We start from the raw sequence: 27,957 nt of genomic DNA on the forward strand, positions 1-27,957 counted from the left end.
TCACCCAACAGGCAACAGGAAACACATGTAGAACACCCATGATAGGATGCAAGGTTTTATCTCACTTTTATCTTCTGCAAGGGGTAATGCTTAAGTTTAAGAAAAGGACCGTTGTTCCTCCTGCCCCCTCCACTATCCATAAAGAAAACTACCGTAAGTACTTTCCTCCATCAAAGTGCAAAGCAAGCTGGTGGTGTTATTTATAAGGGGCTGCCAGCACATACAGCAGTTTGCAATATACATCAAAAGGCAAGCTCCCTTCCTGCAATAGCCTAAAATATAACCCACCCCCATACAGTCCCTAGGACAGCAGTTCACACACAAGAAGGACATGAACAGAGGAGCACTTCACAGTAGGACTGAGCTTAGAGAGGAGAGAAGAAATTACAGGGCACAGAGGCAAGCATGGGACTGGGAACCCTCCTTGTGTGAGAGGTGACAAGAATGACTCTTCCTTAGCTCTGAGTGAAAATGCATTTGTGTTTAGCTTGTTCTTAGCAAAGGAAAAAGGAAAAGCCTGAATAACTCAGATTTGCTTCCCTTCTTTTGCTGCCTATGTGTAAGCAAACTTAAACTCTATTAACTTCCAATTCAGAAGGGATGCATAAGTGTCATCCACTTACAGTGTCAAGGCCATTCACATTATTTACACTTGCTTTGCTAATGTCTGGAAAAGCCTAAATATTGAGGAGTCAAGAGACTGTTCAGACTAAAATGGGGTGTGATCTGTTCTGGCTTGCACTTTCTTTTAGCTCCTTAATGCCTGAGTTACCTGACTTAAAACTCCCCCATGTAAAATTAGATCTTCAGGACTCTGAATGAGGAAAAGTAGTTTTAATGTCCCAGCTACCCTTTTCTGAACTTCTCCTTAGGCTATATCCAGCAAAAGAGGCTGAAAGTTAGGCAAGTACTTTGCTGAATTAGGACCCTTTAACTGTTGATGGGATTCCAGCTGCTCCATGGAAGTGCTCAGTTACTACAAGTGTTGTCCTCCCCTATGGCATGAGTATGGTCATCTTAGCCCTTCCCCTGTTTCACAGAGGAACTTCTGAGCACTTCCACCTTGTGGTAACCCTCTACAGATAAAGTACTAGTCTGTTCCTTCCCAGACTCACAACTATCTTCTTGCTCTGCACAGAAAAAGAAATAGAGCGACGTATAAGAACCATGGCAGGGAGGAAAATCACAACTTCATTTCTGATATTATTGATCTCTCTCCTGCAAAATAACAGCAGAGCTTTGCATTCTCTGCAAACAGCTTTTTGCCTTCAGCTCTGTGTGTCCCATTACAAGCCCTTGCTTGACAGATACTCTATCAGATGGTCAGTGCCTTTTTTGATTACCCTCTTGTTGCCGCCACCTCTTTTTTGATGCTTTGTTTCCTGCTTTCAGCTCTTACCTGGCTTCTGTGAGTGTGATAAAGCTTGTAGGTCTCAGTCAGGTAGTATTTAGAAAAGATACAGTCACTCAATTCAGGTAGGAGGCAAAAAGGGCATTTATGAGTCCCTGCCAGGCTGTGTTAGTTTTTTTTTCTTTGTGAATTTGGTCTCATGAATGATGTTAGGTTGACAGGTCTGCTTGATTGAAAACTCACTTACACTTATCCACAGAGTAGGTTCAGGTTATGCTGCAGCACTGCAGCATAGACACAGAAGGTGTCTTCCACTAAACATCCAGTTGGCCACAGGACTTAAGGTCCTTCTGTGAGAGTTGAAATAGTCCATGCGGAAGGATGGCAAGAAGACAGGAGATGATTGCCATCTCCATCCTAGCCAAGTCCAGCCCAGCCTGATAGGTAGGCTGTCACCTGGAGAGCCAGAAATGTGGGGTGAACTCCCTCTGTCTGAGCTTTCTATGAGCTGCAAGAATTCCCCTCTCCAAGCAGGTGTAGTAGTGTGCTTGGTGAGATTTCACTTTTTCATCCAGCCTATGTGTAAATCTAATCTGTTTGCTTTATAGGGCTTAATAAAAAGCCAACATAGCCTGAGCCTGGATCTGGAAATGGAAGGAGGGCTGTGGGGAGGTGAAACTTTTCACATTAGTTTTCACTTCCCGTGCCTGGAGGTTTTTTGTTTGCTATCCTTGGTAAAATAGTGATGATGTTTTCAGATGGACAGTGATACGGCCCTTAAAACTTTAGCGCCTGAAAGTCAACAATAGCTTTATCAGTCCCCCCTCTATCTTTTCACCGTTTTCCCCAGAACTGATGAACAGTCTCATTTCCCAGTGAAGTGAGCCAAGGAGATGAACATGTTCCAGTGTTGGAGTTTATCTCCATGTCTGCGTTTTTGGACAACTGCTAACGGATCAATCATTGCTCCTGGTTCTTAAAATCCCCTTCAGCTTCGGTCAGTAATGTTTGTACATGATCCTATGGCACACCGTTCCCTAACTGTTACCTGCAGCTTTCTGCCTGCTTCTGCTGGAGCTGCAGCACTTCCAAAAAACCTGAAGTCAGACCAATCGTTTGAAATCTACATGTTATTTGTAATGACCTTTTTTCTCTCTGCAAGTGTCTGAAACAATTCTTACATAATAACCCTGCTTCCCAAGCCATAATGGCAGGCAAAATTACTATTTCAGGATTTTTCTTTTGAAGACATAAGGCATCTCTAATAACGGGGAAATTAGGGACACATCTCAAAGATAATTAAATAATAGGAAGCCTGTAAAGGTCAGATACTTGGCTGTAAAAACTTCCACAGCTGCTCTTTCCGTACAGAGTGTATCTCTTCATTGATGCTCTGTGAGTAGAAGCTAGCAGTAGAAAATTACAGTGTGTAAAGCTAGCTTAGCTTTAAAGCAGAGATGGAATAATTTATTTAATGTTACACTTGAGCTTTTTTTGGGTTTTTTTTATTATTTTGGTTTGTATATGTACACTCCTCTTTCATTAGATCTTATGATTGCAAGGGATAATTTGGGTGAGAAAAATAGACAAGCAGACAGATATTTTCATTTATATTGTTGTACAAAAGAAATTAAGCCATGTTTGTAAAGATTGCTTAGATGCCGACAAGTATTCATCTCAGTAGAAGTTAGACATCTATATGTCTTTAATGATCCAGATTTTGTCTGGTTTTGATCATGCTTTAAAGTGGTAGAAAAATGAAGGAAGATTTGTCTTTCTGAAAACCTTTGCCTACATCTGTACTTACATGGACTGGCAGCCTTGAACTTGCTTGTCAGTGTGCTGTTTGCAGGCAGGCAAGTTCTCTTGATCTGACAGAGCTTGTACAAAAGGTTTATTGATTGGGGTAATTACTTTAGTTTTAGGGTCAAGAAAAGGTTTATTTAATACTGAAGTTAAAGCCTTTTTCTTTCTTTCTGTTATTTCTGTCCCTTATTTTCAGTTCAATTTTTTTTCAGAACAGCAGAATTCTGCCTTAATAACACGGCATATAGTGCTATCTGAGGGTTTCTGGAGAAATGTGTAAAACAGTGCATATGGTTTTCATTTTTACACTTTTGTATATAGCTCTTTCCATGCACCCCAGACTGCAGGCTAATGTAAGCACAGCTTGTTTTATTCCTGTGTCGTATTACCGAGCTGCTAGAACAGCTCTGTGCAGACTTTTCTTTCCATGAATGCTCCCCTGCTAAAGCACAGAAATAAGGTTGTAGGAGTTACTCGTCCGCTTTGGCAAACCAAAGGAGCATCTTTTCTGTACTTGAACAACAGACTTTTTTAAGACTTAATTTTCCAAAGGCTGTGTTAAAGTGTATGTACTTGCGTGCATTTAATTGACCACAGAAGAGAACAGAAGCCAACAACATCAGCACCTCAGGCGTTATTGGACCAATCTCCACTTCTGCACGGGGGCCAGGTGGGATGAGACGGACATAGTCTGTACGGTAACTCCTGGCATATGTTGACTTTTAAAATGATAATAATGGCTGGTCTGTGTATTAGATGTGTGACTGCTTTCTTTATCTAAGTGCTACAACAGCCTCAGAAAAAGAGTTAAATAAATTGTGTTAAACTGATTTCTAGAGGGCTTGCTGGAGGCTCTGAAAAGGAACATGATTTGACCAAGTTTGTGCAGCGAGTTCGCTAGAGGCAGAAACGGAGCCATGAGTTCTGCTTTTTCTCTGGCCCTGATCGAAGACCACTGAGAGCTCAATGCAGTTGCCTGAGCACAGGCATCTAGCGGCACATGAGATGCCCCAGGGAACTGAGGGCATCTCTAGAGGGGGGCAGATCTGACATAAAACCTAGAGGAGACTCAGGCCCTTCTGTAGCAGTGGCTGGAGACCAGGCATCATACTTGAGAGCATGTCCCTAGCACCAGGCACCTACCTAACTGAACCTCAGACATCAGTCATTCCAGCCGGTACATCCTTATTTGTCAGGCTGGATATATTTGCTAAAGACTTTATCTAAAATGAAACTTAATCTTTAATGCACCCGAAGTTATAACATTGCTAAGGTTTCATGGCATTTGTTTGACCAAATGAGATCACATTTGAGGTCCTCTCTGTGTGTGTATGCAAGAATGGTTTGCTTTTTCTCCCCTAGAATACACCAACTTACAACATAATTTAAAATGAAACTCAAGGCCAGCTTTAGCCTTGCCCTGAGCTACAAGAGCAGAAATTGTAATGTACTGAATGTGAAGTAACTTCCCGCTTGCTAGTGCAGCTCCAGAAGTTGAACCCTGAAGGCTGAATAATTGTTGTTTCCTGTATTAGTTTGTAACAATTTATGAGAGTGGGAAGGAACAAAAAAAAAATTCTTTGCAATCCCTTGGGCAAATTGGGGATATGAGAGTTTCATTTACTGGAGCGAAATTAAGGTTTAAAGATATTCCAGCTGCAAAAACTGAAAACTAGTAAGAAAAAAAACATTTGCAAGGTGTCTTTCTAGACCTCCACAGCCTTGTCATATGGATGTTACAGGTGTGGGATTAAAGTGTTATTGTGCTTAGAAGCTGCATTGTAGAAGGAAGAAGAAGGCTTCAGCCCAACAGCTACTCTTTGTTTAAAATCATTCACTGAATTTTTTTTCCCAGCTGACTTCTAACCTGTGATCACATTTCAAGTGATTTAGAACAGAGGGTTTTTTCAGATGGTCAATGTATGATTCCTTAAGAACTGTATTTCATAGACCCTTTCATGCTTTTAGCATTGCTCACATTCTCAGGGAAAGAAACAGTGTTCCCTGCATATCCCTGTGAACAGCAGAAATACATTAGCAGGATTTTCTAAAAGTTGCCTTCATTCTGGTCCCAGTGAAGTCAAAGGGGATTTTACCATTAACTTAAATGGTAGTATACATAGACCAATGCCCAAGTGCTTTTGAAATCCCATTATACCTTATGCTTTCAACCATCTGATTGCTTTAGATTATAAGGCACTCTGCACTGGAAAGATTTCTTCTTAAAAAGGAAGCAGTAAGAGAAAGGAATGAGTCAGTGAGATAAAGCTCGCTCTCAAAGGGCAAACCAAATTCAGACCAAATGTGGCATAGGCTTCTGAAATGGTCCACCTTGTTCTCTTCTTTATTTACTCCCCAAACTATTCCCACTTGGTCCCTGTTTCTGTAGAACAGAAGTTCAAAAATAGTGCACAAAAAAGCTGTTTTTGTAGTATTTCCAGCTGAGCCTGAAGTCAAATGTGCTTGAAATAATGTGAGAAAGACTGACATTATTGTGGTGAGAGCCATTCGAGTACCTGGATAGATATCTCAAGCCAGGCCTAGAAGCAAAAGTACAGACATCTCAAGGGAAAATGTGCTCACGTGATGTACTGTCAAATTTGGCAAACTCAGCAGCTCTTGATGATTTCAATAAGCAACCCAAACTGATCCTGAACGCCAAACCTTTTGCGCGTCACCATCACCTTTTAAAATGATGCAGCCTCTAGAGCTGCTGCTGGCTGGAGCAGGTATTTGCTGTCAGTACACTGATGGAGATGTGGGGTATCTGCCATTGCAAATTGCTTGTTTTTTTAAGTTCTTACAGAAAAAGTGGGGAGTGGGGGGGAGAATAACTGCAGTTGGATACTGTGATTACTGTACTTCACTCTGACTTTCCAGAATCAGGAGTGATTTAAGGAGTTGTTTAAAAGACTGCCTGCCTGTTGCCCTTTTCCTAATTCAGCATCCTTATACCTGCATGTGAAGGTTAGAGTTCCACTAGGATATGAGAGCAAAACAGGGTTATATGCATGGATCTTTAATTAAAAGAGACCTCCCAGCCTTCAGAAAAAGAAAAAAAAAATCAAAATCTGGCACAACACCAAGTGGCATTAGCAGTATCAGCATCACACTAGGTGCCCTGCAGAAGAGGAAACTGTGAAAGAGAACTCAGAAATAATGACTGAGTTTCCACGATGCTGTCAAGACTTTCACATCCCTGGCTGCCAGGTGTGGATTACTTGAGCTAGAAATGTAAAAGCCTTATAAAACACAAATGAAGCAGAAAAATCGAAATCGCAGGAGGTGAGGATGTACCGTAAGAAGGAATCAGTCCTTTGAAACCTCAACTGGGGAAGGAAGAGGAGAAGCAAGAGAATACCAGACCCAGCATTTCCATGTTTCCTTTGTTTCCAGGGCATTTTTTTTCCCCTTTCTTTTTTTTGGCTCATAATGTCAAATCTGATGTTTCAAGATATCTGAAACCTGTTTTATCCCCTCTCACCTCCACGTCTCCCTTGGCATTGTTATCACAATTACACGGGCAGGTGACAGGTTTCTAGGCTTAGAATCCAACCTACCCTGCAGTGAAATTCAATCGAGTAGCATCATTTCTTTGAAAAATAAACAAGACTGCAAGCTCTGCAACTGGGAAGTAAATTAAATGTGTTCACAGAGCTTCAGAATCTTCTTTGCCTTTCATGTTATACTGCCTGACTTCTTATTAAAATTATTGCTAACTTAGTCGGGGCAGTGACAGAGAGCATTTTTGTGAAAGAGAGAGGGTATTGCAATGAGCTTGCAGGTGACAGCTTTATCCTGGACAAGCAGGTCTAGGAGAAAGAATATGTGGCTTGCTAAGGTTGCTCTGGTGCAGCAGCAGAGAATAAGGTGAAATAATGTGGTGTCCCTTCACTCTCCCATGGGATGTAATTCATTGTAGGGTGAGAGGGATGCTGTGCACCCATCATGGCCCTTTTGCGTTGATGTGGCTCACACAGAGGATTTCAAGGTTAGATATGAACCATGGAATCTACGTACCTGCTGCCCTGCTCCATGTGCGCTCCCTCCCTCACAGCAAAGCATCTTCTTTAGCCAGGGGAACATGACTAGGCAGAAAATAGGTCAGTGGACACTCAGGAACAATTTCTTTCTGTGTGACAATAAATATATGTATTTACTTGCTACAATAAACAGTTTTCCTCTAAGTATTTGTTTTACCTCCAGATTTTTTTTAATTTACTTACTATTTTTAAATTAATTCATCTGTGTATACAGAGGGTTGATGTTTATAAGGAAAGGGTAGAACTTTTTGTTACACCAATCAGTAGGTATGCATTATCTCCCTGGGTTGGTAGATTAGTCAATGTGGCAATTTAGTTTAGGCCGAGCAGCTACATATATTTTCTCACCAGCACAGGGCAAAAAGATTTTGAGGCGTTTCTTGTGTAAAGGTGGAGTAGACTACTAGCTGAAGAGGCCAAACAGTGAGGATACCTAAAAACCCTGCCTCTTTTCTTTGCATCTCACTTCTGATACTGAATATTCTCGTTGGTACAACAAGTTTCATTTCCTTTGAACCTTCATTCCAGAAACTGAGATTATTATTGATTCATTAAAGTATAGTTCTTCTACTGCAGTGCTATTCCTACACATTTCTGACACCAAACGCTGCCATTTCCAGAACAACTCTTTGAGGTTATCGAATGAAATAGTTAACATTTGAATTCATACAACCACACTGCACTGAATGGCATTTAATCAGTTCTTAGAAAGCAGTCCTGGTGCTTATTAACTCCCAGGAAAGCTACTGACTTCAACTGCCAGCTAGATAACTATTTCTTCTTTGCCAATAGATAGTTGCCTCTAAAGGCCTAGGGAATGATGATGCTTGGTGGCGAGTGTAGGCTATAAAATATTTATCTTTAACACACAATTGTGTTACTGCAGCCTCTAATAGGATTTGGTGTCAGGCAAACATCTGCCTTGGCCTCTGGCCCAAAGATATAGAAACAAGCTATTAAGTTGAATGTTGCATAGTAAATAAATAAGGCGGAAATACTGTTAAAGTAGCTATACCGCTGACCGACAAACATAGTCAGTATATAAAAAAGAAGTCCATCAAGAGTCTAACAATTTGCCTACCTCCTTAATATGTTTATTGTATTTCATCTGGATAAAGGTAATTCATATAGGTAATTGTAAGCCAGGCTGACGGATCTTTATAGAGCTCACCACGGTAGAGTTGGCTTTCATGGGGCTTTTTGTCAGCAGCAACGTGGTCCCCTGAGCAGACCATTAGCCTGGGAGCTTTGTTGCTGTCGTGTCAGTCAGTTCATGATATGAAGCAAACGGTGTATTTGTCTATGCCTCAGATTACCAGCCTAAAATAACAGGAATGGTAACAATTAGCAATTTCCTATTGAACTCGGTGATATCGTTAAATGAAAGATAGTGTAGTGTGAAGTCTTATTATGGGTCTGGGCAGGATCGTGCCAGTTTATAGCTTCTCTCAGGGTAAGGAGTGATTGCAGTGGGAAAACAGCCAAGTTTCCCTCAAAATCTACCAGCTGTGAGATTACTCGTACTGAAAAAAGTCCCCCGAGACAAATGGCAAAAATCCCAGAGGATCCTCAGCAGCTGTAAGTCAACGTGGTGCATGAAGTGAAGCTGGTTTGCTACAGACCATGATCTGTTTCTTTCTCTGCTTTGATAATTAAAGCTTTTGAGCGGGAAGGAGCTTAAAGAGTACTTCAGAAGAAGAGTTTTGCTCTTGGAGAAGTTTAGGCTTTCACACTTAATGCATGTTTTCCATCTCTCATTTTTATGAATCTAGAAGCACTTTTGTACATCCTCCTTTTTCTGAGTGAGGTAGGCTGGGCTAGGGTAGGGAATACCTGCTGCCTCAGCCAAGGCATTTCTGTACCGTTCTCCAAAATGAGACAGTGTGGATCTGAAGGCAGCGTGTCTCGTTATGTCATTTACTCCTTCTCTCAGAGGAGATCTGGATGTTTACACTATTTGTTCAGGAAATTACTTGTTTTTTCAGTTGCTAGATTTTGAAGCTGGCAGAACAATTACTTCCATATGCAAGCTTCTGCAATCCCCATTTGAAGCCACAGGGCCTTAAGTTTTGCTGGTCTGTCACCAGTGTGAGTTGTTTGCTTTCAGGAGGTTCGCTCCTGCTGCCGTTGGTTGTTGTAAGGTGGCACAGGAGCTGCATTTTCAATGTTCTCTTTGGACACAATAGCAAAACCATATGAAAGCATCATGCATCATCCATTGTCTGACCCTCCAATTAATAATCTTTGCCCTTACCAGCTGGTGTCAATCAGATCAGAGATTTGGAAGCCCAGAGAAAGCTGTGGGCATCAGACTGAAAACAGAGAACATATATCTCTTTCTAAAAAAGAATTGTCCATGGTCTCACAGTGACCTTTAACAATTAAATGAAACAAAACAAGACAAAACATTGTCATGGTTCTCTAAAGCAGTTCCCATGGCATTATTCGTAAAACACCATATGGAATTGTGTATATATTGGAAAATATCCTTATAATTACGTGTAACAGCTTACATAATAAGTTGTAGAATGGAGACTAGAAGCTAGCCATAACTGCAGTGACCTGTTTTTATTTATTGATTGACAGTTTATCACCTCTGTAGCAATGTTGACTATGGACATACTTAAAAGACAGATAATTGCTTTGTTCCGCTAGCTTAAAGTCTCTATAAAAGTTAAGAGTTTGATCTCTTCTGTCATCTAAGTCCTCTCAGATAATAATTAGGCTAAGTCCTAACTTCCGCAACAGATGTGCAAATTTGCCCATTTGATTCTTCATTCTTTCTAGGGTTCCCCCATGATGATTCCCTAATTTCTTATGCCAAGTCACCCACCACCTCGTGTTTAATTTGAAAGTTAGGTATTAGAGCAGTGTGCACGGATGTGTGTATACGTACCACGTGTACCATTTCAGAAGGGCCAGAAAGTCAAGTCAGCTCTCCAACTGGCACAGTCTGCAACCATTGAAACTAAATTCAGTCCTGGGACGAAGACAGAGGTTTTTATGGGAAGTCTTAAGTGCGTATGACTTGCCAATGCCTGCAGTCTTCAAAGTAAAAAGAAATTCCAGTTTGTGATTGTACCTTAGAATATAAATTGGCCCATGCTCGGTATTGCACACACAACTCTCAGACTTGTTGATCACAAGCCTAGTCACAAGCCTTGTTTGTTCTGATTAGCTCTGGAGTTCATGAGGAAAAAGCAGGTTCATTTAACGCTTCCTTTGTGGAAATACTTTTTGAGCTGTTTTGGAGTAGCTTTGAGACAAAGATGTACTGCATGAATCTTCATCGCTTTTCAGAGTTGATTCTCAGTAGTGAAGAACTTTTGGGAGTGCGCAGAGACCTTAATTGCCCTGAGTCACACCAGGCAAGTTTGTATCCTTAACTGCTAAAAAATGGTAAGTGGCACCAGCCACTGCGGGAGAAGAGTTTCTCTTCACTCCATCTTGTCTCTATCAGGCAGGTTATTCCAGGGCAAAGTGAGCTAGTGTAAAATGAGAGCACGTTAGAAACGTTACTTTTGGCTATATTAGAAAAACAAGGAGCATCAGAGAAAGCAATGAAGTCGGATGAAGGGATTTTTAAGGGCCTGCTCTATTATTAATAGTATAGGGTGGTCAGGCCACAATTGGGAGTTACTGAGGTGCTTCAGTGAAGAAGGTACAATGGGTTTCATTCACCTGTTTTTTTATTCCTTTTGTGTCAGCCACAACATGGTGCGATGCAGTTAGGGCACAAGTGCAAAGAAGAGTCTGGGAAATCAAGGATTGAGGAGATAGTGATATATGAAGTGATAATGTGTGCATATCATTGCATTTTTGCAAAGTAAAATGCCAGATCTGTAGATGAACCACAAAATATATGTGAATATTTTTTGACATGCGTTAGTGTCGGTCACTGTGGGTGGGATCTGACCAATTACAGGTGTCTTTGGTAACAATATCTACATCTGAACTAGTCAGAGGAGGAAAGGACACACCACTGGAGTAAAGTTCATTAAATGGATTCACCCTAAGAGTGAGGAAAGTTTGGTTACCCAAACACAGGTATGCTCCATTTCTGTGGTCACTCTGAACTTCTGGATCCCATTATACATGGTCAGTATAGTGGACGAGAGTAATTCAGTTTAACCTACGGTAGACATCTAATTGGTGTACTGAGTCTTGCCCATCTTGTCCTAGGCATCACAAGTACATCAGCTGAACCACACTATAAATGCCAAATATTATTTCCAGTAACAAAGATTGCCCTTTAGCTGATGTGGTGCATCGTTACACTTTGGAACAGCTGCCATGCCTGATGCTACATTGCTTTTTAGATGTTGCTTTGATTTTTTATTATTTTGCATAAATATTCTTTATTATATTAGATAAATATACCAAGAAAGTTGTATGGATATTTTACTCCTTTTCAGGGACTCAATTTAGTCCTTTAAAGCAAAAGCTTGAAAAAAGCTTTTAAAAAAAGTGTTTAATATACTATAGGTGTTGTCATAACACTGGGAGTCTGTCCTGCATCAAGCACTGACATAGGTATTCCCACTGCCTTCAAAGGTCATCCATATGTAACCCCTACGCAGTGTTGCTACAGCTTGCAGGCCCGACCCAGAATGACAGCGTAGTGGTGAGGTTTCAGGAGACGTCTAAGTACTGGGCTGATGCTGAATAGCGTGGCCCTACTCCTTCTGCTCCCAGTTTTCAGGCAGTAGAAAACAGTTCACCTGTTTTTTTTTTCCTCTGCTGCATTAATTTTTTTGCCACCTTTTGAGCTTAACAAACTCACTGAAGAGTCTGACAAGTGCCAGAACCAGCGCAAGAAGCGGGAGCTTAGATGTACCTAGGATGAGAGGATTAGAGGAAAGGGACTGACCCTTTCAGCAACAGGAGCTGTTAAATCTCCTTGCCCGTCTCATTATCTTGTCTCACAGTATTCACACTCTGTATGTTCTTCATATGTGTAAGTATGTGTATGGGCATAAATAAATAACTTTTTTTTTCTAAATTTCTGCATATATTTCTTGAGGACAAGAAGGATATAAACGTTGTGCAAAAAAGCACAACAAGAAAAAAAAATGCATAAAGCAGAATTATCTTCATTTTCACCAGTGAAATTAAAACATTACAAAGTTCTGAAGATTATATACATAGAGGCTAATATTAACTTTTCATTTACAGGATAGATTTGTGTTTATACCTGCTATTAAGTGAGAGTTAGTATACCTAAATACCAGTATAAACGCACAAGGCCTGAGTTGCTATTTCTTTATTCATGGCTGCTATTTGTTGGGAATAAAGATGGCAGCTCAAGCCGAAAGTGTTGACTACATGCTGTGACTGTATTTCCATACACTGTCAAGTGAATATCTGCTTAACTGTAGAGCTTAAGTGTTTGAAAACTGACAGCACTTCCTTGTACCTTCCTTGCACCTTCCTTGCTGCATGGAGCTATATGATTATGAGATGTCTGATGCCAAGACTTAAAAAATGCTTGAAACTGTTTTTTATTATGTAAAACTGCTGTTGCCCTTTATGAATGATTAAATTACACTACGTCCTTTAAAATGTTCTTCAGAAAACTCTGTTGTTTGGAGAACACCCATCCAGAAACAGGCTTCCTTTCATTTGTGATTAGAAACTAATCTGCACATCTCTGCTGCAGCTGTTTCTCTTCACTTGCACCGATAGGAAGTTTACAAATATCTTTGCTACCACGAGGCCTCGTGAAGTGCGTCTGTGAAAGCGCAGTCATTATTCACGTGGCTGAGATTTCCACCCCACTCCATGATAGATGTACCACCGCTGCCCCTCCTGTATAACTGAATCCGGTTTTAATCTGATACACATCTCCCTCAGAGAAAATGTGAAATAGTAGTGTGGAATGAACCATGGTATTCCATCATCCTTCCAAGCCCCACTCATGTTTACTCAGTCTTCACTCACAGTTTAGTCAACAAAATAAAACTATTTTCATTCTCTTTTTGATATGTAATGTTTACCAGCTTGTGTTCTTTAATAAAAGATAATTTTTAGCCCCAATATTCTGAACTCTCCTCAAAATACAAGTGCTAGATAACATTTTGCTTACCTGTTAACTTTCCTTGAAAGATGAATAGCCAATGTTTTTGCCAAAGTCGGGGAATTTAAGATGATAACTAGAAACAGAAGAAAGTGTGGAATAGTCCCATTCCTGTTCCACCAAGATACAATGTTAGCCCCAGCACTTTGGGCTGTTTGTATAATATTGCAGAACAAACCAGAAGGCATTCGGTTAAAAATAATCCTTCAACAGGCAGACAGGGTGAACCGAGGGTCTGTGTTCAGTAACTTCACAGGGGAACATTTCTATCACAGCTCAGCTCTGTTCGGCACAAATGCATGCCCCAAGTTCCCTTAACCGAGTCAACAGAATTGGACCAAAGGTGCATGTTCTGCCAAGAGAACAGTGTGTATCGCTTCTCTCCAATAAATTCAAAGAGGGAAAACGGTTGGAAAAATAAGCAGGAAGAAAAGACATTTGGAAGTTTTCAGGTACTAAGTGAGGACGAAGCCTGGTGGGTGCTGAGCAGCTGCGATTTAATCACAGGATTTGCAGTCCCTCCGCACTAATGTGTTACAGTGAACCATCCAGTGGTGTAAATGGATGAGCCCCCTTTAGTGGAGCTCAGACTAATGCTTTCAGCCCCAAGGGCGGTGATTGCTTTGAAGTTTCAGCTGTCCTGCCATCCAGAGCCCTCCCAAACTCAGAGGTGTTTTCTTGCCTAAAGAAGTGTCTGAATTCTCTTTTGTTTTCCAGAATCAGTGGATAATTGTCCCAGTAATTGCTATGGGAATGGAGACTGCGTGTCTGGGACTTGCCATTGCTTCCTTGGCTTTCTGGGCCCTGATTGTGGCAGAGGTAGGAATTTATACTTGATTAACTCTTCCCCTCTCCCCTTCAGTTAATGTTTTTTCTCGTGGAAATTATATTCATGCCTGTGCCTTTTGCAAAGTACACCTCACCCAGCTTCGGGATGCTGCAGTAGAATGGAAATGGGTCGGATCTGTGGATTTGTTTGCTGCTAGTCATGATTGCTGTGACCTTAGCAACAACACAACCCCCTAGCTGTGTATGGACAGGCAAGATGTCACATTGGGAATTTTCTCTCTGGAAGCGACTTTAGAAAACATGACTTATAAATGTGGCATTATTGTTTGTTTAGCAGAGCACTCTATCATTGTGTGGCATGACCCTATAATGATACTTTTATACAGACACTGATTATGCAAAAATTAAGTACCTTTTTCATTGCTGCAGGCCTTGCAAATCTGCCTGAGCTCTGAATGATCCCTGACAGCCTGGCTGTGGGGAACCAGGCAGGGTTAGAGTAAGGCTGGGAGTGGAGTAATGGCAGGGAGAACTGGATACTCTGGCCAAAAGTGAAAACATGGGGACGACTGGGAAGGAGGCTTACCCCAGCAAACAATATAATACATTTTTCTGCTCAAGTGATAAGTATTTTTAATAAATGGTTTTGGAAGGGTTTTCATTTGACCTGAAATTTTTAGGTTATTTAAACATTAAAAAAGCAAACTGAAGTACTTTCAGTAAGAACACGTTTCAGACCGAGAAATCAAAACACTGCACGTGGGAAATGCCAGAATGCTGTGCATCAACCTTTTCAAGGCCTTTTTTGGCGCAAGCAGTCCAACAAACTAAGTGCAGATTTATAAATTTGGGGAGGGAGGTAGTGTAAAAAGTTAGTGCCCACACAAGGAGCTTTGCTAAGGCAACAGGTCAGGCCTTCACCCCAGCCCATTGCTTCTTTGGAAAGCAGGCTGGCTCCTTCCCAAGAGAGAGAGCTAAACTCTGTCCAACCCCATGTCCTCTCCCCCTCCAGCTGAATTTGGGTCACATCACTGTAGCCCAGCCAAGAGATAAGGACGGCCGCACACCCCGCAGGCGGGGAGCTCTCTGCTGAAGCAGTGTGGTCCAGGCTAAAACCCCAGAGGTGTTTCAAAGTTCACAGCCCAGTAAGATGGATGTGGCAATCTGCATCCCTCAGAGCTGTTATGTCAAACTTCTTGCTGACTCAGGTTACACTTGGCTTGCATTTCCTTACACTTGGTTTGCATTTCCAAGCTCCTTTTCAAATCTGTAGAGTTGGAGGCAAAAGGAGGTTTTTTTCCATCTCCCACAGCATGTTCCTACTCACACCTCCTAACTTTAGGTAGGGGCAGAAGTTCAGGGTTTGTTCCCCCAAGGCTCCCTGTAGAGTCAGTGGAGAAGGAGAAGCTCATTCATTGTGAGTCAGAATATTTAACCTTTTGTTCTGAGTCCACTTTCAGAGGAGTTTATCTCCCTTCATGGATTATATACCCAGCTTTCTCAGGCACTTCAGTTGAGCCACGTGAGTATTTCCCATTTCACTAGGGTACTTACTCCAGCTGATATGGACACCTCTTATTCAGTTCTAGCTTTTGGTTCAGAATCATCTGGGTTCAGATCACAGATTACTCTCTGCCTTTAGGAAGACAGATTAATACCTGGAGTGTCAAAATGATATTTGTGTATGCATTTCCACCCAGTGGGCTTGTTAAATGGATGATCTTGCCAGGAGCGTGAGATACGAGGGCCCCAGCGCTGGCTTCCTGTTGGTTTTCAGGGGAATCTAAGATGCTGCTTTTGACCTACAAATCCCTCAGAGAGCAGCAACTCTGGCATGTGTAAGGCTGCTACAGTATCTGCAGCCCTATATCGGTCCCTGTACTGAGCAGTAATCCTTAAATTAGCAGGTCTCTGCCCACGTGAAGATTTCTAGGTCATAGATTTCCTGGGTGTTCCGTTGTTTCAATTCAGCCTTGTAATTCACCATCCAAATGAATGGGAAACTGTGGAGGAGAAAGCCTTTCTGTTTTTAATAGTGGTTAATTACTATGTATTATTAACCAATTATTTTAAACCAAGTAAACGAGAACAAATCACCAGAGGTGTATTCACAGGCTTTTTGAAGGCCTACTTGAACATGGGAGATGGTGTTTTAAAGTTCTGTATAAAGTAAACAAACAAACAAATGATCTTACTCGCTGATGCTAAACTTTACAAGAAAAGTGGTGTGCGTTTGGGTTGTTGCTACCATAACCATGCTAGAGAATTACTATAATTTCAGCATCTTAGATATTGTTTGTTGGAATCTGAATGATCAGAATGAATAACAATTATATATCTTTATATATGGAAAAAAGTTGCACAAGTAGCAGTGGAAAAAATCCAGAAACCGCTTTTGTCTTTATTCATTATGGTATGCTACAAAGGAGGTCTTGTTCTTGCCATTGCCTTGACATTTGCAGCAGCACTTCCGAGGTTATGCTGAAGGTGTTCTCCACAGAGGGCTCTGTAGAGTACCAGCCTTATTGCAGATGGCCAGTAATTTATCTGATCTTGTACTGAGTGATCAGCTGTCTTGTCAGAAAACATGTAAGTCTTTCTCAGCAGCCTCTCACTGGTTAAAGGCAATTATTCTTTCTTCTTGCTGAAAAGAGCTGCAGACTATCCTCTTCCAGTGCCTTGAAAGAACAGGCTCCATTAACTGAGCATTTGAAATTTGAGACGGGGGACAGAAAATTCCATCAGCCTAGCTGAAAAGTGAAATTACAGAGTGAGTTTGCTGTGAACCATGTACACAACACAATGTATCTTAGACAATTTATGTCTCATATTGTATAGGTAGATATCTCCTTGCAAATGATGCACTTGAAACGCACCACTGCAATGTGCTTCCTTTAAAGTGAACAGAGTAATTAGTAATAACAGTTGCCAAATTCCTTTCTTTTCCAAACCTCTTTTATCTTGGTCAGACAAATATAGTTCACTGCATATCAAACTGGCTTAACAGTCAGCTGGCAATGCTTTGTATTTTACTGAGGTTGCTATAATTCTGAAACACTCAAACCTACTTGACTATAAGGATACACAGCGATTACTATCTGAAAAGGCGGGAAGAGAAGGAGAGGAATGTTTCCCTTAACCATGTTAATGCCTCTTCCCACGTATAATCAGAGTCAGGAATGAAGCGAAAGAGGTACATTGTGTTCATCACACACCTAATGCAGGTGAATTGAGCAGCAGACTGGAATATTCCTTTCACATTTGTCCTGCATAAAAATGTTCATAAATTGCCTTTCTGAGGGGCAGGTGAGAAGCCCAGCTGCTCTCACCTAAGGATGATGTGCAACAGTGAACAAGAGAAGTCTGTGTTGAATATATGTCCTTGCAGCTGTGTTTCAGCAAAATGAAATGAAAGAGAACAGGGCTTAAGCAAGAAGTTTCAAGGGATAGTGAACAGGGGAAGGCTATTGTTTCTGAGGGACAGAAATCAGCAGCTTCCTTGGAAAAATCAACAGAGAACAAAAGGAGCATAAGGTGGCAGGTTTGGAGAATGGAAAAGGGAGAAGGCATCATCAGAGAGGAGCTGAAGGAAGCTTAGAGAGCAGCGATTACCAAAGCTTTGGTCATGGAGGCTGGGGTCTGGTCCTTGATCCCCTCTCCTTCCTTGGGGAGCCTCCTCTGCATCCTTCAGTTCATCCCATCCCACCCTGCCTAACATTTTCCAAATTTAGCTCAGAAAACACTTAATCCTGGGATCCATCGTGCCACAGCTTGAGCTTGTCATCTTCCTCTTCTCCCCTTTATCACAGGGAAGAAATCCTGTATCTGGTTGGCCTTGAGAATCAGCTGACTTTGCTGGAAACGAGGACAATTAAAAAATCCTTTATAAACTGATACAAAGATCAGAGGACAGATTTGGAGAACTTTTATTACAAGGAGCTTGGAAAGACTAGAGGCCAGTTTTGCATTGTGTCTGATGACGAATGGAGTCCAGCAGAGGTGATTGATAACCAAAAAAGGGGGCTGGAGATTCAGCTGATGGTATGACATGAGCTAAATCAGGGAAATAGTCTCAACGTGGCATTCTGGACTCTGAGCAAAGCAACTGAAACCTGTAAAGCTGGGAATTACAACGGAAAAACAGGGGAGTGATTTGTGTACAGCTAAGGTCCACAGCAGAGGCAGTGTCAAGGAAAGTATGAAGTCTGGCAGCAGGTCAGGGGTAGTGATAAGCAATCTAAGGTCAGTGGTGCTGCTGAAAGAAGACACCGGTACATTGAAAAGTCAGAATACAAGAAAATTCTGAGTTTAGTTAGTGAAAAAAAGTATTAGAGACACAAAAGAAGGACATATTCTAACTCAAGAGTTACTGTTTGTTTGTTTTAGACATTCATAGGAGAATACAGTTAACAGCTGGGTGTCATCCATGTGAAAGAATTGGTTTTGGCAAGGAAAAGAACAACATATCCCACTGAAGACTCTGTATGAAGAATATAAATCCCATGCTGGACTCTTGTGCTCTTTTTTGAGGTGAGAGCTGTGAACAGTTGTGTTTTAATGTGATTTCTATTATCTTTCCCAGCCTCCTGCCCAGTGCTGTGCAGTGGAAATGGGCAGTACATGAAGGGGAGGTGCTTGTGCCATAGCGGCTGGAAAGGAGCAGAATGTGATGTCCCGACGAACCAGTGCATTGATGTCTCCTGCAATAACCATGGCACGTGCATCATGGGAACCTGTATCTGCAACCCAGGATACAAAGGCGAGAGCTGTGAAGAAGGTATTTGCAAGATACATTCAATTAGCCTTTTGCTTCGATTGTCATTGTATAATTCCGTGGATGGAGGCAATTCAGAATAGGACTGGCACTTAAACAGAACACTAATAGGCACCTTAGAGGTACAATAGATGGATGCAACATAAAAATGATATGTTGTAATAACTTGTCGTTAGCTATCATGTTTGTTCAATAATTGAATGAAAAGCCATCAAATGCTTCAGAAAGACAAATCCAGTTGAAAGACCAGAACATCTAATCATATGTTCAAATGTTCTTATTAAAGTATCGTTTCCATTTACACATCTAAACGTATAATTACTTTTACAGTGCTTTCTTCTCTGCTATGTTATGCCAAGCGATTTCAGTTGCTTACATACACAAAATGATGGCATGTGAGAGAAAGTCCCTGATTCTTGTCAGCTTTAAAAGCTTAGAAATGCTCAGGACTTGAATTTAATTCTGCTTCAAAATCAGATATTATTTTAATGGCTCTTCCATACCTTTTTTTCTCACATTAGCCCCCAAACTTTTGTCATTTTTACATTTAGATTTGTGGCTCAGAAATATGGTGCCTTTTAGCACTTATCTTTAATCTTTTTGTATAGGAAGTCACCTGCCACCATAAACTTTTATCTTCTGAGTCTGTGACTGCTTCTTATTGCTAAATGAAAAAATGGACAGTTTTGTAAGTGTACAAAACATTCAGACAGTTATAAAAATACATCCAAAAGTGCCTGATTTACAGAATAGTGTTCAGCACTTCTGAAAATTGTTCTCAAAAATCTATGCAGATGACCTGAAAAATAATTATGTTTAAATTATGCTTCTACAAATGCATATATAATGCCTCTGCACCACCTGATAGACTTAAGCCATCCATTTGATACACATATAAGAATCACAATGGCTTGAATTAATTTATGGTTGTCTTCATGTATGTGGGATAAAGATTTATCTGAAATGGCTTTATTTTACAGACAATGAAAATAGGCTGAACTGGATACAGATGTTCAAATGGCATCTAATCTAGCAATTCTTTTGATGTGTTAAATGTATTAGAGTGGGACATCTCTGATGTAACATGCCTTCGGTGTCAGTAAATGTTAGAGATGAAGACAGTATCAGCTCTGTAACAATAAACCATCTCTTGAGAAAGCTTTATTTTGGCTTAAGAAAGCACAATTCAGTGAAGCCATGGGGCATGCAAAACCCAAAGATGGTGACTACTGAAGTATCTTTAAAGCATCTCTGTAGACCTCGCATTTACCAGATCATATCTTTACTGGATAAACAGAAATGAAAAGATCCTGATTTTGCCTCCAGCCAGACGTGTTTAGTGTGTGTAAATCAGAGTAAGATTTGCCCTTTTTCTAACAGGAACCTTTTTTCCCTGGTCACCTTTAAAGCAGAAAAGCCAGACACTACTCTGTTATTTTATGTTATCACTGTAGCAGGGGACAGTGTCAGTCCCACTAGGTAAAAACTTGAAAAAGGATGAAGAACAAAGAGAACATGATTTTTCTTATGAGCTGTTTAGTATTTTTCCAAGTCTGCATTTGTTTTTCATAGTCAAGGCATAATTTGTATTGTGTTGTGAGGGGGGGAAGTAACTCAGAAATATGCCATGTGGGAAATTTTCAGGACATATATATATATATATTTAGATCTAGTAAAAGAGTTGATTTATACTATTTTTTAAATTGCTTTTACTTTTTAATTTCTCTTCTAAGAAGGACCATCTGGTATTGATTACTTTTTATTATTTCTCAGTTCTCGTAACTTCACTGCTTAGTCCATGTTTATAATGGGTTTTCATTCCAGGGTTTCTTCTGTCTTTCCTTTTTCCCCCATAGAAGTTCAGCAATGTTTATAAAACATCAGCCAACAATCTTACATGAGTTTTTCTTTTCTCCCTCCTTAGCTTATTGGCCCATATTTTATAAAGCATGGGCTAAGCCACCAAGACATTAAAGGGAGGGGAGCAAATTTAAGCAGTGAAAAATGAGAAGTTACTCTTTGGGTACTGAATAAGCCTAATAACTTGTGTGACCAATGAAGCATGAAGCATATTGGGGAAAAGTGTAGAACAGGCACTAGCTTTGCTTGCTGCATGATTTATCTCCCTGGCAAAGGTTCTGCACAAGGCTGAACTACAAATGGGGCATTTTCCGACCAAGAATTAGACCATTTGGGACATTTTCCAAGCAGCAACACAGATATATGCAAAACTCTCTTTTTTTTTCTTTTCCCAAGTATACTAGATTTTGTCAGCTCTGCCCTCCTGCCCCGCTCCCTGTCTCCACTTCTCCCAGAGCTGAGCAGCTAAATTTGTCAAGCAGAACTCCCTAAAAATATACCATTGTATTCCAAATCCACTAAGCAATTGATTAAGAAGAAAGCAGAAGCCCATAATCCTGTCCCAGGGCCCTTCCGATGGTGCAGAAAGCCTAAGGAGATACAGCTAGTGAGGCTGAGATTAAAGTAGCCATTGTGTGTGACATTTTCTGAAAGGGCTCATTTCAACATGAAAAATGGCCTTGGGATTATGATAAATGGGGGGTTCTGACATGCACATTCCCCTCCTGTAATCGTCTGTGTTAGAGCTGAGATAGCAGATTGTCTGCCTCCTGTGATGGAGCCCCCTGTAAAACTCACCTTTTTCCCAATTGACCTTCAGAGGGGATGATTAATTGCCTGGAGGTAGCCTCTTGTCAGTTAGCCTGTGATCTTTGTTCTCCATGTTCAGACCATCTGCTGAGAACGTACGAGGCTTCTAGTCCGTTTCTTAGTCCTTTTCGTACTTATTACTGCTGAGAAAGAACAGGGCCAGGGCTCCAAGGGTCTCATCCTAAAATTGGCACCCTAGCTCCCAGCTCGCTAACAGTGAAGGAGATTTATAGACTCATCCTTTCCAGCCTCTTACAATTTTTGAGGATTTTTGCAGCTATGAGCAGGGCTCCAGGAATCAAACAAAACAGAAAATGGTCTCACATGCCTTGGGATAGTAATTGCTGAGCCATTGCTTGTCAGACTGAGAAGGTTTTGAGAATCCAGGGAATTATCAGAGCAGCTGTTGTGTTTCCTTTTAAGGTTTCTGGATCTTAAACAGGTCATTGGGATTCTTATTAGCTTTTACGGGGTGGGGAGAAATGAACCACAAACCTGGTGTGTGGGGGGTGGCCGTGTTCTGCTCTTCTCTATTAGAGCCAGGAGCTGGACAGCTTTCCCCTTGCTGCTTAGCCAGAGTGACACTTGTCACTGATCCCCAGGGCACTGCCACACACCATTTCAAGAGATGGGAAGAATTTCTCTAGGCTGTCTTATATGCTTTTATATATAAATAGCTGATCAACTCCTCCAGTCTTTTTTTGGGAGGGTGTCTGGTGCATTTCATATTTTTCAATTGCTAAGTGAAATTCCACCATGGGCAGAGGAGCTGACAGTTCCCTACAAAACACGTAACTCAGGAATCAGGCAGCAGTACATTCGGTCTTCTGGTGCACATTGGTATACCATGCACCTAACTGAATGGTCTCCCATCTTGTTAGGAAAGTGCCTCTTTGGGGGGAAAAAAAAAGCGCCATTTAAAAAATAGTATTAATTGATCAAAAATAAAACCAGAATAACACCCATATCCAAAAACATATGATTTTGTTTTAATCCTTATTCCAGAAAACTGTCTAAGGATATGTTTAATGTGAAATTTATGTAAGTGTCTGTGAAACCTGTATAGATTTCAGCACATTCTTCAATTTAAGCATGTATTTTGCTGAATAAGGCCATCAACTTGTGCTTAATCTTTATGTAAAATTCTCTCTCAGAAAACTAGAGTTCAGCTTTGAATTCATTAGTAATAGTAATTTAGGTTATTCTAATAGAATAAACGGAGGCACAATATGTGTGCAAGAGCATATTATTCTTATTCTATTCTTAATTGATATTAGCCTGTTCTTACTAGAAAGATCATTTATTAGTGTAGGCCTGGATAAAAGAATGGATTTAATCATTAAATTTTTCTGGTTTTTATATGTGTTTTATGGCTCACTGTCTTTTTGGGACACTGTCTTCTTGCACGAAGCATCTGTTTTGTGCACAACGGGACTTTGCTTTCTGGCTGGAGCCTTGAGATTCTATATAAAAAAGTTTGTGTAGATGGCAGTCTGATAGCTTTTTTTCTGAAATTCCCATTTGCTTTCCCTCTCTGCTTCCTCTTCCTTCTCACATGTAGTGGACTGCATGGATCCTACCTGCTCGGGACGAGGCGTGTGCGTGCGAGGAGAATGTCACTGTTCGGTTGGCTGGGGAGGAACAAATTGTGAGACCCCAAGAGCCACTTGTCTGGACCAATGCTCTGGTCACGGGACCTTCCTCCCAGATACCGGACTCTGCAGCTGCGATCCCAACTGGACTGGACATGATTGCTCAATCGGTAACATCAGCGGTGACTTACTGTTGTTTTTTATTTTATTTAAACTTTGTAAAATATTCAGACTTAGATCTGCAAAAAGATTGCTACAAATGTGTTCCAGTAAAGCACAGGTAGGGCATGACTGGAAGCGGAAATGCCATAGCTCAACTACATAAATAGTTCTGCTTCCATTGCTGAGCATAGAATAATATAAAAAATAACCCCATTAAAGCCACCTAGGCTTGCTATTGTTCATTATATTGCTGTGAATGTAATTGATGGTCTACATATAACAGCTTGTTCTGGTGTTAGTTCTTGATGAATCCCAGTAGCCACCAAAGGGTCTGTTTTGATTTTTAGGAGATGACTAAATATCCTTTAGGTGGCTGTAAACAAGAAGGAAAAGGTGGCAGTTCTTCAGGTCTCATTTCCCTTCTGAATTCAAAGGCTGTGCTTTTGTAGGCTCAGCTAGAGGAGGATGAGTGTCACATGAGGTTCATATTAAAAGACTGTCCTTTATCAAGTAAAAAATAAGTTTATTGAGTAGAAGTATTTAATAGTACAAGCACCTACCAAGAAGACAGATTTTTATGGGCAGTTTTGTGTAGAGGTTTGGAACTGTGACCTTCCTTCATTCCTCAGCTGAATGGGCATCTTGCTCAAAATCTGCATCAGGTATCTGATATGAAGGCTAAAGAAAAACTATTCAGGAGCCTTTTCTTTTCTTCCAAATGCAATTAGCTTTTAGAGGCCACACTGAGAAATGCTATAGTACATTAAATAGTCAGAACCTACGGAACATTAGTCTTCTGGCTTTTGTGCTTTATATTGTACTCACAAACAAGAGACCACAGCAATAACAGCTTCTTTGCCTTACACAGCTGGGGTGGAACTAGGCCAAATATTCAGGGCACCTCGGTATAGGCAATGAAATGAAATGAATTTTCAGCAAAGCGACAAATAAAACCTATTAGGAGAGTGGATATAGTAGAAAAGTTACGTAAACAACATTTTCACTGAGGAATTCCTATCATGTGTAAAGAAAATCAGGTTAACTGCTTGCAAGTATTTTAAGAGAGTAACTTCCAAGGATGGGGCAAACTGAATAAACTGGTACAAAGGATATAAAAAGAAAACCTTTTCAACAGTCATCATTTAGGTTAGATGTTAGAAAGCTTGTCATAAAGTAAAATTGACTGGGATGAAGAATAAGCAGAAGAGGAGGCCTACTTGCCTGGGGCTAAAACTAGGTTGGTCAAAACTTTTGCAGATGTAGGGAGGGAAGCTATCCTGCATGGATAGGAGGATAAACCTGGTGTCAGGCTTTTCCTTTCCCCATATTAACATCTTCAATTCCATACCCTATGAGTTCATTTATAAGACCACTGTAAGGGGAAAGGTAGTAGTGTATTTCTAGTGATTTTGTAGCATAGTTCATAATTGAGTCATTATTTTGAGTTTATATGGAGGTTTGGGGACTGCAGGGATGGATTTGGAAAAATGTTCATTTCTACACGCAAACAGAATTCACTTTCCCTTTGTTAACCTGCAGGGTCATGTACAGATGATTTATAAGCTTTCCTTATACTGCTTTTATAAATCCATCTAGTGCAAACTTTCTTTGGCAGTGTGAGGTTATTTGAGACAAACTTGAGCATCATTCCAAGACCTTTTTCCTCACCGAGCTGCCTGTAACATTCAGGTTATTGTGCCTCACAGCTAAAATCACAGCTAAGGTGATTTGTAAACTTCCATTTCTAACCCAGACCTTTCCACTGAATTGATGACTTGATTTGAAAGACAGATTTACTCACAGGATGCATGGTACTCTTCTTGCATGATTAAAATAGAGTGAGCAAGCATGTTAGTACATATAACAACACACTGCCCAACCCAGTGGGGTGGAGGTTCTGTAGAAGGGACTAAAGGGGCCAGATTTTTATTGTCCTATAAACCAGGACCAAACAGAACAGAAGAATCATTAAGTGAAAGAATTAAGTACTTGCATGAATCAACCTCAGCGCAGCAAAGCAGTTAGGACTGTGTTCAGTCCCAGGAAAATCTATAGGACTGTGCCTATGTGGGCTAGTGCTAAGGACAGCCCCTTTCGTAGACCACATTGAGAAGCAGACCCTGAGAACAGCATAATCATCTGGAAACCCAGAATAAAATGTGAGGAGGCACAGTGGGTTTTCCAGCTCTTAACACCTTGAAGTCAAGACTAATGCCTATTTGAAATGCTGTATGCCGTATTCATTTAGAAGGTATCAGTCAATATAGAAGCAGCTGGGTGAGAGTCTGTGGATTGTCATATGTAGAAAGTAAAACTAGACTATCGTTGAACCTTAGACTCAGTCTTTCAGCTAAGTAGGTAGATTTCACCTGCCTTTAGCGGGAATCTTAGAGGAACACAGATTGCTGGATAAACCCCTTTGTTTTCACAAAATAATAATATTACAGAGATTTCTGTTTCCTGTTTATATTATCTTTTTTCATTCCACCTAGCCTGTGTCTTCATAGACAAGCTGTGCAGTTCAATTTCTTGTGAATTCTACTCTGCACTGTATTGTAGGAAGAAGTAATGGCATGGGGGGGTTTTTTGCTTTATGTGTGCCCACTGCCAGTATATCTTGAGATAGGGCTGCTGCCATATTACCTCAGATTTTTCACTCTGGAAAAATTCTTCTTAAACATGCTTCATCCTTTCATGTAAGGGACAGTTTCTTAGGATCCCCTTTCCCTCAGTATGCACTTCTTTTTTGGTAGATTCCCAAATATAAAAAAAGTCTTTTAGAGAAAGGTGCAGAGATAAGTCCAGAGATAACCTGTACTGAGCAACAAAAGTGGCATTTTGATTTCTCCATGGGAGAATTAAATCCCTTCCCTTTCGCATCTTAGTACTGTTGCACAAGCAAATACAAAAAGGTCCTTTATAACCCAGTTCAGCTAAAAAGTCCAAGGCAATGCTTAATACAAGAAAGATAATTAAGGAACCATTCATCCCAACCCCTTTTCTCCAGGGTTCGCCATCATAGATCCTCTGTATCCCAGGCTTTTGGCATGCTATCTCCCTTCACCTCTTAATGAGCGCTGGCAAAGGACTTCATTTTCCAAGTTCTGGCAACTAATGAAGCCATTATAGGGCAACTCTCTTAACCTCTTATTGTCTGAGTATAGTGGGAAGAAGGACATGGCCTGTGCTGCAGTGTGAAACAGAACTTAATATGTGATATAGTCTCGCTCTTGACCTATTTAAACTGGACCAAGTATTTCTGGCTAATCAAGAGGCAACAAAACACATACCATAAGACATATTTGCTGACTGCAGTGAAATGAATAGGTGAGTCCGGTTATCTGAATTTGGGGAATTCACCGTTTCCCAGAGGGATCTCACTGATGCATCAGTACAATCCCAGGCCCATCAAAACAGTATCATGCTTGGATGCAAAATCATTCTTAAAGGAATTAAGTTATCTGGTGTTGTCCTTCACTCTCCTCAAATTTAAATCGGGGATTTTCACACTGTTCTCTGTTTGGTAGTTGACATCTTGACATGCGTGATATTCACTAGAATCATTGGAAAGTTGATTATACAAAGCAGCAATAGAAATTATGTTCTCTTTGTAATAAGTGTACTGTCTTTTTCTGGGCAGTTGACAGTGGTTGTACATTGACCTGCATACAGATAAGGATTCCTCCTCAATCACTCATTCATAATGACTCACTTTATGCACGGTTGACATCCAGTGGTACTTCAGACCTTTAAAAGTACACTGGAGAAGAGCATTAACAGGAATAGTATTTTGTATATGGTGGTCCTAAATTGGCAGTGGAGATATAAAATCATGGACTGTACATTTAATGATAAGAGCTGGGAACTGGAAGCTGGGACTCAGTAAAGAAATTAGAAGTTATGATGTTCTTCTTCACATTTTGAAAAGGCTAAGAGAGCATGCCTGGCCAGAGACTGAGGCTGAGCTCGCATGACCATATCTCATGAAATCTAGTAGTTTGGTCTTGTTTATAGCTTCTCTCACCGCTTCTACTACTAACAGTGTTTTCTGAGTATATGTCATTTGACTTTATGACTGCCCTTTTCCCCCTCTGTGACGGGGAGGAAATAACTGCTTCCCAGTGACTTGTTCATAGAATCATAAAATCATAGAATCATAGAATCATTAAGGTTGGAAGAGACCTCTAAGATCATCGAGTCCAACCATCAACACAACACCCCCATGCCCACTAAACCATGTCCCTAAGCGCCTCATCTACCCGTCTTTTAAATACCTCCAGGGATGGTGACTCAACCACTTCCCAGGGCAGCCTGGTCCAATGTTTAACTACTCTTTCAGTAAAGAAATTTTTCCTCACATCCAATCTAAACCTCCCCTGGCGCAACTTGAGGCCGTTTCCTCTCGTCCTATTGCTTGTTACTTGGGAGAAGAGACCGACCCCCACCTCGCTACAGCCTCCTTTTAGGTAGTTGTAGAGAGCAATGAGGTCTCCCCTCAGCCTCCTTTTCTCCAGGCTAAACAACCCCAGTTCCCTCAGCCGCTCCTCATCAGACTTGTTCTCCAGACCCCTCACCAGCCTCGTTGCCCTTCTCTGGACACGTTCCAACATCTCAACATCCTTCTTGTAGTGAGGGGCCCAAAACTGAACACAGTATTCAAGGTGTGGCCTCACCAGTGCCGAGTACAGGGGCAC

General features: G+C 40.9%; 1 protein-coding gene across 1 annotated transcript in view; it reads left to right on the forward strand.

The window, feature by feature from the left end:
* Window positions 1-27,957, forward strand: part of TENM4 (teneurin transmembrane protein 4) — a 619,397-nt gene that overhangs the window by 442,763 nt on the left and 148,677 nt on the right. Inside the window, exons 12-14 of the mRNA XM_009323472.1 lie at window positions 13,994-14,095; window positions 18,648-18,842; window positions 23,071-23,271. Coding sequence (XP_009321747.1) covers window positions 13,994-14,095; window positions 18,648-18,842; window positions 23,071-23,271 — 498 coding nt within the window. The remainder of the gene's footprint in view (window positions 1-13,993; window positions 14,096-18,647; window positions 18,843-23,070; window positions 23,272-27,957) is intronic.

Source organism: Pygoscelis adeliae, unplaced genomic scaffold (assembly GCF_000699105.1).
Source record: "Pygoscelis adeliae isolate BGI_AS28 unplaced genomic scaffold, ASM69910v1 Scaffold84, whole genome shotgun sequence".
Classification (NCBI taxonomy): domain Eukaryota; kingdom Metazoa; phylum Chordata; class Aves; order Sphenisciformes; family Spheniscidae; genus Pygoscelis; species Pygoscelis adeliae.